The sequence below is a fragment of the Rutidosis leptorrhynchoides genome, chromosome 3 (genome assembly GCF_046630445.1).
Source record: "Rutidosis leptorrhynchoides isolate AG116_Rl617_1_P2 chromosome 3, CSIRO_AGI_Rlap_v1, whole genome shotgun sequence".
Classification (NCBI taxonomy): Eukaryota; Viridiplantae; Streptophyta; class Magnoliopsida; order Asterales; family Asteraceae; genus Rutidosis; species Rutidosis leptorrhynchoides.
In genome coordinates, this window is record NC_092335.1 from 21048596 (window position 1) to 21068590 (window position 19995).

The following is a 19995-nucleotide window of genomic DNA, read 5'->3' on the forward strand; positions in this document are numbered from 1 at the left end:
GTGTCTATGTGGTCCAACAAGAGAAAGTTCATCTACTCCACTCCATTCAAAAGGGACCTTCATCCATATCAACTGGTGACACCACCTTATGGCACTCCAGACTAGGACATCCATCTCTCCATGTTATGAAACACATTAAACAACTCAGTTCTTTAATAAAGTGTAATCACATAACTCCTTGTAATATTTGTCCATTGTCCAAACAACATTCCTTACCTTTCTCTACTAGTCAATCTCATTCCAATTCATTGTTTACACTTGTTCACATGGATGTATGGGGTCCATACAAACATAAAACCATGCATAATTATCAATACTTTCTCACCATTGTAGATGATTACTCTAGAGCTACTTGGACATATATCATACCTAGCAAACATCATGTCATCTCACACATTAATATGTTCCATGCTTACACACTTAATCACTTCAATACATCAATTAAAAACATAAGAACAGACAATGGTTCTGAATTTGTAAACCAGGAACTCACTCACTTCTTTTAACTCAATGGTATTGTACATCAAACAAGTTGTCCATACACCCCTCAACAAAATGAAAGGGTTGAGAGAAAACATAAACAACTATTGGAGAGTGCTAGTGTGACGACCCGGAAATTTTCGACCAAATTTAAACTTAATCTTTATATGACTTTGACATGATAAGTAAAGTTTATTAAACTGAGTCTCAAAAATGTTGGAACTATTTTTCATGAATGCATATGACCTTAACTATTCCCGACGATTCACGGACAATTAGTTGTGAATTTATATGTATATGAATATGTATGTTCATTTAATAACTTGAAAGGTTATTAGACTAATGTATGAAATTAGTGTTATAAATATAAATATTGGAAATTCTAATAAAACTAATGACGATAAAAATAAAGGTTCTAGATATAAATATTATTAGAAGAATGATTAAAATTTAAGTTTAAATAAATTATTAGTTATTATTATTTTCAAAAATTATCATTTTTACTAAATATCATTATTATTAATATCATTCTTATTATTAGTAATATTTTGATATTATTAGTATTAGTATTATTATTCTATTATTATTATTATTAGTATCTTTACTATTATTAATTATATTATCAATATTGTTGTTATTAATCAAAAATTTATTAATATTAATTACATATGAATATATAGAATAAAGAATCAAATATTGTTACATATCCCTATCTCCTTTATATATGTTTCTTTTTTTTATTCGATTCCTTCTACGTTTGGGATTTATTGTCTACACAATCTTCATTACAAAACAACTCCCTATCAAATCCTACTGCAGCTTTACTCATTCAATAATATTATATAAATTGCCTGCTGTGGTTCGTAAAAGGAAAAAAAAAACAAAAATTGAGAAACCAAATCCACCAATAAAACTAACCACTTCACCATCTTGTGTTCTTTTTCTTTTAAGACCCGGTTGCAACATCACCACAACCATAATCTACTAACTATGATCGAGCCTTTGCTACTTGTTGCTATTCTATGTATAAACTCAATAACAATCCACATCATGTTCTTGTGCTGCTATCCTTCGTGAATCTAGCCCAAACAAGAAACCAAACCATCACCCTTCTCATAGCCACCATTTAAAACATCAAGTGGCTGTTAACTATTTTGTTTCCATGCCTGTTATAACAACTCATACCGTCACCCTAAACCACCAACGAAACCACCCTATAAACACCTAACAAATCACCTATGACAGCTGCTAATGTTCAACTGATTCAACCATCATAATCATCTCCAATAAACGACTAACAAAACATAATTGATGTAACCATTTTGCTGTCAACCAAAAACAAACATATACATAACAACAAACACCTTCTTCTTGCTATTTGATCATCACCACGACACTTTACACTTCCACCATTTATAACTTGGGTCAAGTTACTTTTGGACTCATAAAGCAATTTGGTGATACAGTGGTACTATACGTGTTCCTTTTCTTCTCCTTGTGACAATAACGATTAAACAAAACCCCACTCTATTATTAAAGGTAATAGAAATCGAATAATAAATTATTCATATCACATATTCTATTGTTTTTGGTCGAACTCTTCTTGGATTTATTGGGTGACTTTGTGCTCTTTCTTTTTGTGTGGCTAACGATTACCAACCCCACCTATTGCCACGATTTGTGGGATTTTAGAAAGGGACGTACGAATTTCTTTTAATCATTAGGTAAAGTGGTTTTGTTTGAACCCCACCTCTTTATTCTTCCTATCGAATTATCTGTTCTGCAAGGTTACACAACTAAATTGATTGGGCTTATTTAATGATCATACCAATATACGAGCGTATGATACATGAATTACAGAAGAGTTATATTGATTTCAACATATGCAACACTTCAAATTTCAAATTTAATTTTTTAAAACCCAGGATGAACTACCTGCTACTGTTCTTTGTCGATTGAATTCTTTGATTGCTATTTCAATCAACTTCACTTCAGCAAAACGATTAGGCTTCGCTCCATTTAATTCTTCCCCATTTAATCCTCATCTGTTACTCGATATAAAACCAAACCGAACAACCTGAAGATTGATTAACCACAAAACCTCAAACAGTTTAACTAATTCAAACTGATAACTACCATGAATCATTACCTGGAACCTCACGAACCGTTGTGAATTACCTCTGTAAAATCGCTTGATCGAAACACCTTAAGAACCTGAGCAACCATGTGATACTTTTGAGTTCTGCAGATTATTTCTAGCGAATGAAAACATTGACTGTAAAATAAATTAGGTTAGGGAAGTGGATCTGTTGGGCTTGTAACATGGGTTTCTATACTTGGGCTGAAATATTGAGGTGGGCTATGTCAAAGGGTGAAATGAATTACGGCCAATTATGCAGTCTCCATTTCCTTTACTAGTGGTATATATTTTTTTTTCTTCTTTAGTATCTATTACTTTCATAATCATAAACATAATTATTATTATTATTATTATTATTATTATTATTATTATTATTATTATTATTATTATTATTATTAATATCAATATTATGATTAAAGGTTGTTAAAATGTTAAGATCATGATTAAAATGTGAAGATAGGACTAAATTTATGATTTAAGACATGATTTAAGTAGTATTATGAGCATTAATATATTATTTAATAAAGGTTATGAACTTTAATGCTTATACTAAGATTATAAATATAGTTTGATATGGATATGGGTTTAGTAAAAGATATAGACTTTACCACTTATGTCACGATGATGAAGAACATGTTTTACGAATATGATTAAAGATAAATAATATAAGTATTGATATTATTAATATTATTATTATCATCATTAGTAGTAAAAAGTATTATTATTATTATTATTATTATTATTAGTATTATTAACATTATTATTATTAATTATTATTAATATTATTATTAGTATCAGTTTTATTAGAAACTATCTTTACTAAAGGTATCATTTTTATTATTATCATTTTTAGAAAAATTATTATTATTATTATTATTTAATATTAGGTAATATTATCAAAATTATTATTTTTATTACCATTACTACTAAATTATTCATTTTATTAAAAACTACTATTATTATCCTTACTATGAGATTTATTATAAAAACTATCGTTAATATTATCATATAGGATTATTAATACTATTATCATTATTATTAATATTAGTATTATTAATATTATTATTGTCATCACTTAACATATTATCTTAGCACTAACAAACAAATGATATTTATATATAAATATACTTAATACATATAACATAACAAAATTTAATATTTTTATGTACAAAATGAATATGCGAAACATATACATATATATTATTATTATAAAAAGGATATAACTAATAAATTCAAACATATATTTATTCGATTATAACTATGTATATTGATAAATATACAAATGATATAGGTTCGTGAATCCGAGGTCAACCCTACTTTTGTTAAATGACGTCATATGTATTTTTCCTACAAAATACAGTATGGTGAGTTCATTTGATTCCCTTTTTGCTCTTTACATTTTTGGGACTGAGAATACATGCGCTGTTTTTACAACTGCTTTATTAAATGCTTTTGAAATATATTTTGAACTGCGAATACATGAAATTCTTTTATAAATGTTTGACGAGATAGACACAAGCAAAACATTCCTCGAATGAATTATTATGCAGATAGAAGTTCTGCGGATTATTATTGAATTATGTGGACAGGATAATTGCCACCATTGAATTATGTGGACATGATAATTGCCACCATTGAATTATGTGGACATGATAATTGCCACCATTGAATTATGTGGACATGATAATTACCACCAATTGAAGTGAATATTATGTATCGAGAGAATGATTTTATACACAGGTTATGTGTATGTTATTTTGTGCACGGAATATGTGTACGGTTACTATGATTTATGAAAAAGGGAATTTCGTACACGAGAAATGTGTAATGTATTTAAAAGATATCGCATGTACATTACAGGTGGGTATAGGATTCGGGCCCATTTGTACCATGCAGGATTTAAATCTTGTGGACTATCAAAATGATGAATTTTATTGTTTTATGATAAACTTATGAGCTCACCAACCTTTTGGTTGACACTTTAAAGCATGTTTATTCTCAGGTATGAAAGAAAACTTCCGCTGTGCATTTGTTCTTATTACATGGAGTCGTTCATGGCATATAGAGGTCAGAACCTCGCAATGGGGCCAACTGTTGAAGACTTCGTCCAGATGGATTTGGACGGGTCACTACAGGTGGTATCAGAGCGGTGGTCTTAGCGAACCAGGTCTTGCATTAGTGTGTCTAACTGATAGTTGTTTAGATACATTAGTGAGTCTGGACTTCGACCGTGTCTGCATGTCAAAAGTTTTGCTTATCATTTAGTGTCGAAAAATTATTTGCTTATCATCCTTAAAGTGTAGACACGTCTTACTGCCTCTATTACATAGACAGTGTATAGATAAATCCATATCTTAGCGTACCTGTTATTGTTACTTTTATCTGACAGCTTCTGTAGATTCCTCCGTAACTTATGAGATTTTAGTATTATATATGCATATGTAAATTATGTATTGCAGGGTACTAATCTACATCCTATAATCTATTTCTTATCGAAAATACTTCATCTGATCGTACGAGATGAATCCCTTAACCAGTTCGAGTCCCACAAATTTCGATAGCTCTTCCGATAGTTATTCCGACAGCTATTCCAATATGGATTTCCACTCGAGCTCCGAAAGCAGTGTAACCGGAATGAATCAACCAATTAGCCATCATCTATTCTGGATGAATTGGAGATGGGTTCATAGTTGACTGAATCAATGGAGACGCGAAGAAGGTGATCCTTTCCACCCACCAACCTGCACTCTTGGTGAAGAACCTGAAGAACTTATCGGCGAACCTGTTCCTAATACCATTTTCTCTTTCATTTTCAGAGTATCTCAACACGATTATATTCTATCCACAATTCTAAACCTTATTCATTCACTCGTACCTACCAACAATCATCCCGGAGTAATAAATCAACGAGCTTCGCACCCGAAATGTAGCCTCGAAAAACATGGTGCAAAACGTACCAGCTTCAGCAACATCACGGGCACCAACAGTACCACCAACAACGGCAACATCCGCATCCCACACCTCAATATCACTATCTGTCCCACGAACATCAACATCATACGCACCATAGATACCAAGGAGTACCAACAACAATGAACGATGAAGTATTGATCCATAACTTCATTGAAGAAATATTCTGCGAAGAATATGATGTTCCTAATAGTTTTAGAGATTACTTATTCTAGCTCCAAACCGAAAATCATATGAGTTTAATATCATTTTAACCCATTAAATCCATGATTACATCTGAAGAAAATATATATGTATATATGTTTTCATAAAGATTGTAATTAAAAATTCTGTTGTACAAACTGTAATGGTGAAAATATTTTAACGGGTAGGTAATACCCGAGGAATATATAGATTTCACATTAACATGTTACACTGTACATTCTTCAACTCCGATTCAATAGTCATTGAACTATCCTACCTACATCCATAAATATATGTATCCGTTCACCAAGGAACAACTATCTCATTCAAATTCAATTTCATATTCGGATTTTGACCGATCAAAATCCAAGTCAAGATTTGACAAGTGGCATAATGAAGAAAATAATGAATAAAATAAAACTGATTAGTAACCAATTAATTAACTACGTAAAACCTATACTCACCAAATCTTAACTGACTGTTCCTATATGACTATTTCAATATAATATACTAGTTTTGGTTGAACTATTGGACTATTGGACTACTATCATTGGACAATTAAAAAGTATTAAAAGAGTAGGAAATATTAATTACAACACACTTTGACTTGAAAGATCGTAAATAAATTACATCTACTACAGTTAAACATTTTCTCAAGTTTGTCACTTGATTTAATCTTAAACATCCTTTGTAATTTGATGTCATCTTAAACCTCATTTGTATCTTGACGATTACAATCTGCGTTTAAACCTTTCATGATACTTGAAAACACTTCAATCGAGAGGATGAACTAACCGCACTTCATCTACGGGAGGAAAGATTTATGCATATAGTTATGCACCTGAAAAACTCTTGGAATCTAAGTAAAAGTTTTACACTAATCCGTACCAGATCCTGTAAGCATGATTATTACCCAAAATAACTTTGCAATCCCTTTTCAAATTAGCCAATATTGTCACAGCTCCAGCAAGTCAACTTCGACTTTTCACTTGAATTAGCCTTATTACAACCTTGATATATACGCGTGCTCTTTTATTGTTACTTGAGAATCTTTTATATTCCACCATATTACCATCAGCGTTTAATCATCTAAAAACACAAATTCTCCTGAAAACATCTCAGATTGATAACCGACGATTCGGATATGGCTGCATTAAATGCAGAGGAAACAGCAACATTGTAGATGGTCTAAACGGCCAAAAGTTTAATAATAAAGAATGAAATGTTGGAAACGCTCGATAGAAAATTTGGTACTGAAAAATAAATTGAGCTAACCATGAAGGAGACTAAGGACAAATACAAGGACCAAACCCTACATTCAAAGAATCCAGGTAATTCTTGATCCGCCGAAATCTTTAGAGAATATCTTGTTCCGAAGTCATGTTAAAATCTTGCGGAAAATTTTCTTCAGCAACCTTCAATCTTAGAAATTCCAAAATATCATCATAAATATCTTCGATATTTCTGAGGGTATTTTCATAAATATTCTTGTCCAAAATTATCTACCTCTTCGTGTTTTCTGTATTCCATTATATTGGAAACTTCTGTAAAATCTAAATATAAATTATGAACGAATTGTGGAGAAGTGTTGGGAATTGAAGCATGGGTTAGTATAATATAATGATGCTTGGCCAACGTGATTATATTACAGTAAGTCATGCTGGGTTTCTAATGGAACGTGATAAAGGATCACAGATCATACCTTTATCAAGAACCATGTTACATAACTCTTTCATTCTACTTAACCTCTAAACATATCAAGAAAATATATATTCTTGATAGTTCTATCCTCAGGGATTCTGGTAACTTTACAAATCAAATCGTGCTAATACATTCCTTCCTGCTTAGAATATTATAATCATTCGAAACTCTATATTTACGAATTCTGGACCATTATTAGCTTGACTTAAAATCGGGAAGAGGAAACAAAAGTATGAATTGAAGGAGAAAGAATAGAAAGTGTGAGTTGTGGAAATAAGGAAAAGAAGAGAATGGATTTATAGTAAAGTATCCGACAAAGCAATCGAGGCAGATGATCACAATTAATTATAGAGATCCTAATTTCCTTATTCGCCGAAGAATCAAATCTTTTAGATTTCGAAGATTTTCTTTATATTCCTTGAATTCGGGAAATCCACCGTGACTACGTCAAAAGTTAAATCCCTATCTCAATCTTTTGTGATAGCTCCGCTCGTACTCTTCGGATAATCGAATTATTTTATCCATATTACTCACCAGTAATAAAACTCTATTTATGGTTAACCATGACGACCTTACTCAAATTTCGGGACGAAATTTCTTTAACGGGTAGGTACTGTGACGACCCGGAAATTTTCGACCAAATTTAAACTTAATCTTTATATGACTTTGACACGATAAGTAAAGTTTATTAAACCGAGTCTCAAAAATGTTGGAACTATTTTTCATGAATGCATATGACCTTAACTATTCCCGACGATTCACGAACAATTAGTTGTGAATTTATATGTATATGAATATGTATGTTCATTTAATAACTTGAAAGGTTATTAGACTAATGTATGAAATTAGTGTTATAAATTTAAATATTGGAAATTCTAATAAAACTAATGACGATAAAAATAAAGGTTCTAGATATAAATATTATTAGAAGAATGATTAAAATTTAAGTTTAAATAAATTATTAGTTATTATTATTTTCAAAAATTATCATTTTTACTAAATATCATTATTATTAATATTATTCTTATTATTAGTAATATTTTGATATTATTAGTATTAGTATTATTATTCTATTATTATTATTATTATTATTAGTATCTTTACTATTATTAATTATATTATCAATATTATTGTTATTAATCATAAATTTATTAATATTAATTACATATGAATATATAGAATAAAGAATCAAATATTGTTACATATCCCTATCTCCTTTATATATGTTTCTTTTTTTTTATTCGATTCCTTCTACGTTTGGGATTTATTGTCTACTCAATCTTCATTACAAAACAACTCCCTATCAAATCCTACTGCAGCTTTACTCATTCAATAATATTATATAAATTGCCTGCTGTGGTTCGTAAAAGGGAAAAAAAACAAAAATTGAGAAACCAAATCCACCAATAAAACTAACCACTTCACCATCTTGTGTTCTTTTTCTTTTAAGACCCGGTTGCAACATCACCACAACCATAATCTACTAACTATGATCGAGCCTTTGCTACTTGTTGCTATTCTATGTATAAACTCAATAACAATCCACATCATGTTCTTGTGCTGCTATCCTTCGTGAATCTAGCCCAAACAAGAAACCAAACCATCACCCTTCTCATAGCCACCATTTAAAACATCAAGTGGCTGTTAACTATTCTGTTTCCATGCCTGTTATAACAACTCATACCGTCACCCTAAACCACCAACGAAACCACCCTATAAACACCTAACAAATCACCTATGACAGCTGCTAATGTTCAACTGATTCAACCATCATAATCATCTCCAACAAACGACTAACAAATCATAATTGATGTAACCATTTTGCTGTCAACCAAAAACAAACATATACATAACAACAAACACCTTCTTCTTGATATTTGATCATCACCACGACACTTTACACTTCCACCATTTATAATTTGGGTCAAGTTACTTTTGGACTCATAAAGCAATTTGGTGATACAGTGGTACTACACGTGTTCCTTTTCTTCTCCTTGTGACAATAACGATTAAACAAAACCCCACTCTATTATTAAAGGTAATAGAAATCGAATAATAAATTATTCATATCACATATTCTATTGTTTTTGGTCGAACTCTTCTTGGATTTATTGGGTGACTTTGTGCTCTTTCTTTTTGTGTGGCTAACGATTACCAACCCCACCTATTGCCACGATTTGTGGGATTTTAGAAAGGGACGTACGAATTTCTTTTAATCATTAGGTAAAGTGGTTTTGTTTGAACCCCACCTCTTTATTCTTCCTATCGACTTATCTGTTCTGCAAGGTTACACAACTAAATTGATTGGGCTTATTTAATGATCAGACCGATATACGAGCATATGATACATGAATTACAGAAGAGTTATATTGATTTCAACATATGCAACACTTCAAATTTCAAATTTAATTTTTTAAAACCCAGGATGAACAACCTGCTACTGTTCTTTGTCGATTGAATTCTTTGATTGCTATTTCAATCAACTTCACTTCAGCAAAACGATTAGGCTTCGCTCCATTTAATTCTTCCCCATTTAATCCTCATCTGTTACTCGATATAAAACCAAACCGAACAACCTCAAGATTGATTAACCACAAAACCTCAAACAGTTTAACTAATTCAAACTGATAACTACCATGAATCATTACCTGGAACCTCACGAACCGTTGTGAATTACCTCTGTAAAATCACTTGATCGAAACACCTTAAGAACCGGAGCAACCATGTGAAAATTTTGAGTTCTGCAGATTATTTCTAGCGAATGAAAACATTGACTGTAAAATAAATTAGGTTAGGGAAGTGGATCTATTGGGCTTGTAACATGGGTTTCTATACTTGGGCTGAAATATTGAGGTGGGCTATGTCAAAGGGTGAAATGAATTACGGCCAATTATGCAGTCTCCATTTCCTTTACTAGCGGTATATATTTTTTTCTTCTTCTTTAGTATCTATTACTTTCATAATCATAAACATAATTATTATTATTATTATTATTATTATTATTATTATTATTATTATTATTATTATTATTATTATTATTATTATTAATATCATTATTAATATCAATATTATGATTAAAGGTTGTTAAAATGTTAAGATCATGATTAAAATGTGAAGATAGGACTAAATTTATGATTTAAGACATGATTTAAGTAGTATTATGAGCATTAATATATTTTGATAAAAGTTATGAACTTTAATGCTTATACTAAGATTATAAATATAGTTTGATATGGATATGGGTTTAGTAAAAGATATAGACTTTACCACTTATGTCACGATGATGAAGAACATGTTTTACGAATATGATTAAAGATAAATAATATAAGTATTGATATTATTAATTTTATTATTATCATCATTAGTAGTAAAAAGTATTATTATTATTATTATTATTATTAGTATTATTAACATTATTATTATTAATTATTATTAATATTATTATTAGTATCACTTTTATTAGAAACTATCTTTACTAAAGGTATCATTTTTATTATTATCATTTTTAGAAAAATTATTATTATTATTATTATTAGGTAATATTATCAAAATTATTATTTTTATTACCATTACTACTAAATTATTCATTTTATTAAAAACTACTATTATTATCCTTACTATGAGATTTATTATAAAAACTATCGTTAATATTATCATATAGGATTATTAATACTATTATCATTATTATTAATATTAGTATTATTAATATTATTATTGTCATCACTTAGCATATTATCTTAGCACTAACAAACAAATGATATTTATATATAAATATACTTAATACATATAACATAACAAAATTTAATATTTTTATGTACAAAATGAATATGCGAAACATATACATATATATTATTATTATAAAAAGGATATAACTAATAAATTCATACATATATTTATTCGATTATAACTATGTATATTGATAAATATACAAATGATATAGGTTCGTGAATCCGAGGTCAACCCTACTTTTGTTAAATGACGTCATATGTATTTTTACTACAAAATACAGTATGGTGAGTTCATTTGATTCCCTTTTTACTCTTTACATTTTTGAGACTGAGAATACATGCGCTGTTTTTACAACTGTTTTATTAAATGCTTTTGAAATATATTTTGAACTGCGAATATATGAAATGCTTTTATAAATGTTTGACGAGATAGACACAAGCAAAACATTCCTCGAATGAATTATTATGCAGATAGAAGTTCTGCGGATTATTATTGAATTATGTGGACAGGATAATTGCCACCATTGAATTATGTGAACATGATAATTGCCACCATTGAATTATGTGGACATGATAATTACCACCAATTGAAGTGAATATTATGTATCGAGAGAATGATTTTATACACAGGTTATGTGTATGTTATTTTGTGCACGGAATATGTGTACGGTTACTATGATTTATGAAAAAGGGAATTTCGTACACGAGAAATGTGTACTGTATTTAAAAGATATCGCATGTACATTACAGGTGGGTATAGGATTCGGGCCCATTTGTACCATGCAGGATTTAAATCTTGTGGACTATCAAAATGATGAATTTTATTGTTTTATGATAAACTTATGAACTCACCAACCTTTTGGTTGACACTTTAAAGCATGTTTATTTTCAGGTATGAAAGAAATCTTCCGCTGTGCATTTGTTCATATTACATGGAGTCGTTCATGGCATATAGAGGTCAGAACCTCGCAATGGGACCAACTGTTGAAGACTTCGTCCAGATGGATTTGGACGGGTCACTACAGCTAGAGCCCTTAGGTTTCAATCTAATATACCTATTCATCTGTGGGGCTACTGCATACTCACAGCCACTTACCTCATCAACAAACTACCCACAAAACCCATGAACAACAAAAGCCCTTATGAAATCATATACAATACAACCCCTGACCTCTCTCATTTAAGAATCATTGGATGCAAAGCAAATGCTCACATTCATCTACCAGACAAATTTAAACCTAGATCCATCCCATCAGTTCTTCTAGGCTACCCTACCACTCAAAAAGGTTGCATTCTATATGACCTAACTTCACACAAAATCTTTACAAGTAGACATGCCACCTTTGATGAAACACAATTTCCTTTCTTCTCTAAATCAACATCCTCAACTACACTCCTTAATCCTACCCCTACACCTGATCACATAGAAACACATCAACTCAATTCTGCAAAACCTTCTACTATCCAACCAACACCTACTGAAACACCACAAATATCCACAAACACACCTTCCAAATCACCTTTATCATCAATTCCAGACTCACCATAAACACCACATTCCACACAACCACCTACATCACAAACTACACAACCCATACTTATAGACACAACTCAAATACCAGCAACACACTCAACACAAAACACTGTTCCAAATACAACTCAACCAATCACTCACTATACAAAGCCCACCACCACTCATACAGTTCCACCACCAAGAACATCCAAAAGAACTCACACCATTCCTAATAAATTCAAATATTATCAATGCAATCTTCCTACATCCATCACTAACTCCATCACCAAGTTTCATCATTCAAAATACCTAAACTACTCTAATATACACTCACCCTCACAGACCTATAAAAAGAGACCTCACCTCATGACTATTCTCATTCACAAATCACCAAAAATCACAACACTCCTCACTCCCTCTTGTTTTGTTCGGCCGAAGGTCACCAATTGCTTCAACTTATTCGTTGCACCCATCTACTTGAATTTGTTGTCAACCACCCACTTGTTAAACAAGTAAGCATACAACTGAATTTCATTATATTATAATTTACAGTACGAATTTTTATGAGTAGAAATTTTATATATTATAATTATGAGTTCTTTTGATCATTACCTACTGTATCACTATCACATGATTCTGATCATACCTTTTATTTTGTTTAAACTGTTACAACCTATTTATTATTTAATTATCACTCCTAAAATTTAATCTGTATTGATTTACATAATAATAATAATAATAATAATAATAATAATAATAATAATAATAATAATAATAATAATAATAATAATAATAATAATAATAATAATAATAATAATAATAATATATTATTTAACAATTACTTTCAACAGAGCATCACGAACATATCAAACTATAGTAATCGATCATGAAACAAATGATTTCGAGTGTACAATTAGTACACTTATATTTATTTACGTACGTTACTGTGTACCAAAATTATATGCTTCTGTACACGTGTATAAATTTAAGTATAGTGTCTCGATTTATTTGTGAGTATGTTTAGATATAATATATATACTATAACACTAATTTTTCTAATAGTTATGATCATGAGATAAAAGATGTTAGTATGAATATATGTATATGAATATAGATATATGTATCAAATATGTATATGTAATGGATAAAGATATAAGTATTATGGTTTGACTACAAATCATGAACAATAAATACCCTTGCTGAACCACAATCATATACACATGCATCCAAGCATGACAAATGGGCTGAAGCAATGACAAAGGAACTTCAGGCCCTTGAATCAAACAACACATGGGAAATAACTACTTTGCCACCAAACAAGACAGCCATAGGCTGCAAGTGGGTTTACAGAATAAAGCTAAAATCAGATGGCTCCATTGAGAGATTTAATGCTAGATTAGTGGCAAAGGGTTACACTCAAAAAGAGGGAACAAACAACAAAGAAACATTTGCTCCAGTGGCCAAAATGGTAACTGTTAGGGCACTAGTGGCTACTGCAGTTCATAATAATTGGCAAATTGAACAACTTGATGTTAATAATGCATTATTGCATGGAGATCTACATGAAGAGGTCTACATGACCATCCCTCTAGGCTACAATCACCTTGTTCCAAAGAATTCTGTCTGCAGACTAAGAAAATCTCTGTATGGTCTCAAACAAGTCAATAGGCAATGGTTCACCAAGTTAACCACATTTCTCATTACACGAGGTTTTAAGAAAAGTTATGCAGATACATCCTTAGTCACATATAACAGTGGTCAAGATTTTCTAGCAATAATCATATATGTTGATGACCTTCTTGTTACTGGCAATAATCCTACACTCATTCAAGAACTTAAACACAAACTTGATGAGGAATTCAGCATTAAAGACTTAGGACCACTTCATTACTACCTTGGGATAGAATTCTTAAGAAACTCTACTGGTATTACAATGTCTCAAAGAAAATATGCTTTGGAACTTCTTCATTTAGCATGAATCCTTGATGAAAAACCCTCCAACATACCCATTGATCCAAATGTCAATCTCTCTGCCAATCTTGGTGAAATCTTACCAGATGCAACTTTGTATAGAATATTGGTGGGCAAGTTAATATATCTCACTATCACCAGACCTGACCTAGCTTATGTAGCTCAAGTTTTAAGCCAATACAGTCAAATCCCTAGAATCAGTCACTTAAAAGCTTTGTATAAGGTTCTTAGGTATATCAAACTATGTCCTGGTCAAGGAATTTTGTTTCCAGCCAACACATCACTCACATTAAGGGCCTATTATGACAGTGATTGGGCTAAATGTATCACATCAAGGAGATCCATCACAGGCTATTGTGTTTATCTTGGTTCATGTCTCATCTCATGGTTATCCAAAAAGCAATCTGTGGTTTCCAGATCTTCCACTGAAGCAGAATACAGGGCACTTGCTGACTGCACCTGTAAGTTAACTTGGATACAGAGTCTCCTTCATGATCTGCACATCCCTAAAACATCACTTGTTACCATCTTTTGTGATAATGACTCCACCATTGCCTTGGCAGCCAATCCAGTACAGCATGCCAGAACCAAACATATTGAAATTGACTGTCATTTTGTTAGGGAAAAGATCAAGGATGGTTATATCACTACTACTTACGTTCCTTCAACAGCACAAGTAGCAGATGTCTTCACCAAAGGATTGAGCAATCACCATTTCAAAATTGTATATCCAAGTTTGGCATATGTGATCCATACACATTGCCAACTTGCAAGGGGATAAAGAGATACACAATGTTACATCAGCTCAATATGCAAAACGACATCAAATTCTACGTGGCTGCAACACCATTCAATTTATCTTCTCTAGAATAGTTTTGTATTGGTTAGTAGTAGTTTGTTACAAGTTTGTTATGTATTAAACTAGTTGGTTAGTTGGATAGGACTAGTATATAAGGCTTTGTATTCCTCATTATGTAGTTAACTGTTTCATTAATACATATTCATTTACTCTTATTTATCACCTCGACAACAATAATACGGTAACAGTTTCTGAACATGTATCATGGGACGAACAACAACATCTTCAGCAACCGTTTACGCGGAATTAGGTTCGTCCGCCGAGTTTCAGAGCTTGTACCGAGCTTGAGGAGTTGATAAACTGACTAATAGCCTTCGAGAAGACTAACTGTATTCGAGATTCATGGCGGTGTCGGCTTTCTAATGATGGTATTTTTTATACTAAAGTGTTATCTAAAACCATTGATGAATTATTTTGAGTAGTAATAACTTGACGAGATATGAAACTATGCGTAATAATTTGGTACCACTAAAAGCTGAAGTGTTTGTATGGAGAGTTACTAGAAGGCGGTTACCGATTCGGGTAGAGCTAGACAAAAGAGGGATTGATCTTAATTCGGTACGTTGTCCGCTTTGTGATGATAATATCGAATCGTTGGACCATGTATTTATTTTTTGTAAACATGCGTTGGATGTTTGGGAACGGGTCTATAAATGGTGGGGTGTTGGGAGTGTCACAAACCTAAGCATTGAAGAAGCTTTTCGGGGTAATATCTCAGGTCAACTCTCAAGTCTCGGTATAAAGTTATGGCAATCGGTAGAGTGGACTTGCGCTTATCTAATTTGGTGGAATCGTAATCAAAAGGTGTTCTCTAACAAGTCATGGGAGGGACCAAACGCCCTTCTAGAGATTCAACTAAAGTCTTACAAATGGATTTCGAAACGGTTAAAAAGGAAAAGAATAGATTGGATTGATTGGCTTACAAATCCTAGTTCGTGCGGTTCGTGATCGTGGTCGTGAAGTCTGTTTCATTTATTTACTTGATTTAGTCGTTGTAATATTTGTAGTATTCTTAGTTCAATTCTTGTTCCTGTAATCTTGTAATGGCCTAGTTGTCGTCTCCGCAACTTGGCCTATATCGTCGTGTTGTTGTCTCGTGTTGTATGGGTGGATTGGGTGCTCCCTGGTTTCTCGTTATATTTGCTTTTCGAAAAGAAAAAAAATATATAAAATAAAATGGTTTAAGATTGAGAAAGCCTTTTGAGCAAGAATCTTTAAACCAAAGCAGGAGTTAGAAGACTTGTTGACTTCCAAATTTGAAATTTGAAATTTGAAATTTGAAAACAACTTCATACACTTTTTGTCACTATACGTGGAAAATATAAGTAGTAGCGTTGTCTTCCATTTCCTTGTGACTTCACTTTTGGTAGTCCCATAATCCAAAACACGATCAGCTAACAGACTAGCACCAAATGTTAGAAAAATTTAAGATACTCACTTATTATATAATTTTTCTTTTCAATTACTATAGTTGCAAATTTTTTAAACATAACTTTTTGTAGAAGCATTTTTATTAAAAATAAAACATAAAACAAAAAATTACTAATTTGGGATTAATTGGACGGAACTATGTAGAGATTAAGTAACAAAAGTGAACTTTTTTTATATTTAAATAGTAAATTTCAAATTTGAAGGGTTAAATGCCTTTCAAAAAATATAAAAAAAGAAATTTGAAGGGATAATAGCATGCTTGTGAAACTCCCATGCCACTTTCAATTTGTATTATAAAATAAGTTTTATAAAAGAGTTAATTTTTTTATAAAACTATTTTATAAACTTCCATATTTATTTATGTACATTTAATTTTATAAAACCCATTTATATAAAATGTAACATAAATTTATTAATTATTTAACCTATAAATAATTAAATCCAAATTATATAAATTATTCCATAATTTATATATATATATATATACACATCAAGCAATATTTCAGAAAACCGTTTTTCATGAAGTTCAAGTGTCGCGTATTTTAATCAATGATCCAATCGTCAATATTAAATACGTATAAGGTGTTGGTAAGCTTGTTATTGGGTATGACCCGACTTGGATCAAAACATATTAGCCACGTTAATTTAATATGTCTCTCGGGCATACGAAATACTTTCAAATGCAGGTGTCATATGTTAACGTTGTATAGTGGTTATGAGATCATTGATGGTTGATATCCATATAAAATTCTTAGTTAGTAAGTCACATCCATTAAGCAACTTTGTACATGTTAACAACATTTATACATTAAGATGGTACAACATAAGAACTTACTTGTTTACCGACACAACAACGTAAATAAACATTCATTTCCATTTCAAGTTTGAAAACACGTGCAAACGAATTTATTCCATAACTTCATTTCCTTCATGCATTTCATCGAACACCTTTCGTGCAATCTCATAACCACTATACAACGTTAACATATGACACCTGCATTTGATGTATATAAAAAATATATCATCTGATCTCAGAAAAGGGAAAGCAACAAAGTAGATTCATTGTGAACACACCCTTATTTAACACTTTCAAATCGATTAGTTTCTTCAAACATAATACTTTGCTTACTAAACAAAAAAAAACTATATGTAACGAAAGTTTAGGTCGTTTCTTGAGGGTGAAAACCACAACTCACCCTAAATTTACAAATCAAACCCCTCAACTATCTTTCAAACTTCAATTTTTTCAGGGCTTGAAATCATCACATCATTGTTCTACTAAAACACTTTTATCAAACTTCACCACAATTTTTATCAGATCGTATCTTCCTGCTCGCCGAACGTTAAATTTTTTCGGCACCACCATTCAACTCGGAATAATTTATGAACACAATGCAACTAACTATACGCGAAACGCATACGTTTTTAAAAAACGCTAAAAAGATGTTAATACAGACAGGTCGTTGAAATGGGCTCTCGCCAATCCTCCACTTATTATGGCTTCAAGCGCAATTTGTATATGAGATATGAACACAAAGTAATGATGTACACTTTAAAAAGAAATGTTGGACTCCCCCCTGTGGCATTGTGTGAAATTCAATCTAAGTCATTCGAGTGGATCGCGAAAAGATGTAAAGAGAAAAGGATCGATTGACATAATTGGCTTCACAATCCGAGTATGATCGCGGTGTAATTTTTCGTTTTCTTAGCGGCTAACGTAACCACTTGTTTTGTTAGCCTTAGTTAGGTTAAACAAGATTAATGATGATGATGATAACAACCTTATGCGCTAAAATGATGGGTGAGGATTGTCATATAATTTATCTTTGACTCTAATGAAAGTCACTTGGTAAGTAAATTTAATTATTTTCTGCCTAATTATATTTCAAAACTTGTTTAGATTATTATTATTATTATTATTATTATTATTATTATTATTATTATTATTATTATTATTATTATTATTATTATTATTATTATTATTATTATTATTATAATTATTATTATTATTATTATTATTAATATTATTAATATTTTATTATTATTATTATTTTATTTTATTATTATTATTTTATTATTATTATTATTATTATTATTATTATTATTTTATTATTATTATTATTATTATTATTATTTTATTATTATTATTATTATTTTATTTTATTATTATTATTATTATTATTATTATTATTTTATTATTTTATTTTATTATTATTACTAAAACACACCCCAAACTTCGTCGTTTCAGTTATATCGGATTGTCGTTTTGAGTTTGCGTTCACACTACACACGGGCCTTCAACTACGGCTCACTTTACACAACGACCCCTCAAGTTTACATTTTCTCAGGAGTAGAAAAATGTAAATATATAATTTTATTAAAATAAAAGAAACTAATTCCACCCGAATTTTTAACGGGCCCTAGCTTCTCGCTCGGTGCGAGTTAAATTTCTCCGAGACCACCGTTCAACTCAAAAAAATGTAATGAACACAACGGGACTAACTACGCGCGAAACGGACATTGGTAAAAAACACTAGATAATGGGCTCTATATTCTCGTTCGGTGCGAGTTAAATTTTTCTGAGACTACCGTTTAACTCGAAATAATTTTACGAACACAACTTGACTAGCTATACGCGAAACGGACATCGTTAAAAAAACACTAAATATTTCGGGCTATATTACATACACATACATACACGTCCAACAAAAAACCCAACATACTAGATATATTAGGTATCAAACAACGTATATCCAAATTCGACCGCGCGTCGAAAACAACCGCAGCAACGCGCGGTCGAATTTTTTTCTAGTTATTATTATTATTATTGTTTTATATTATTATTATTTATAATAATTATAATTATTATCGTTAATATTATTACTATTATTATTTATTATTTATAATTATTATTACTATCATTATTAATTAATTACAATAGTATCCTCATAAGCATAACAATTAATATATTATTCTCCTATATGGCACATAACCAAATAAGTTAACCGGATACCGGAAG

The 19995-nt window shown here is 30.9% G+C and overlaps 1 protein-coding gene across 1 annotated transcript; it reads left to right on the forward strand.

Annotated features, from left to right (window-relative positions):
• Positions 1–15992: 15992 nt before the first annotated feature.
• LOC139899749 (uncharacterized) lies at positions 15993–16493 on the forward strand. The gene has a single exon (XM_071882587.1). It carries the CDS (start codon positions 15993–15995, stop codon positions 16491–16493), a length of 501 nt encoding a protein of 166 aa, XP_071738688.1.
• The last annotated feature ends 3502 nt before the right edge of the window (positions 16494–19995 follow it).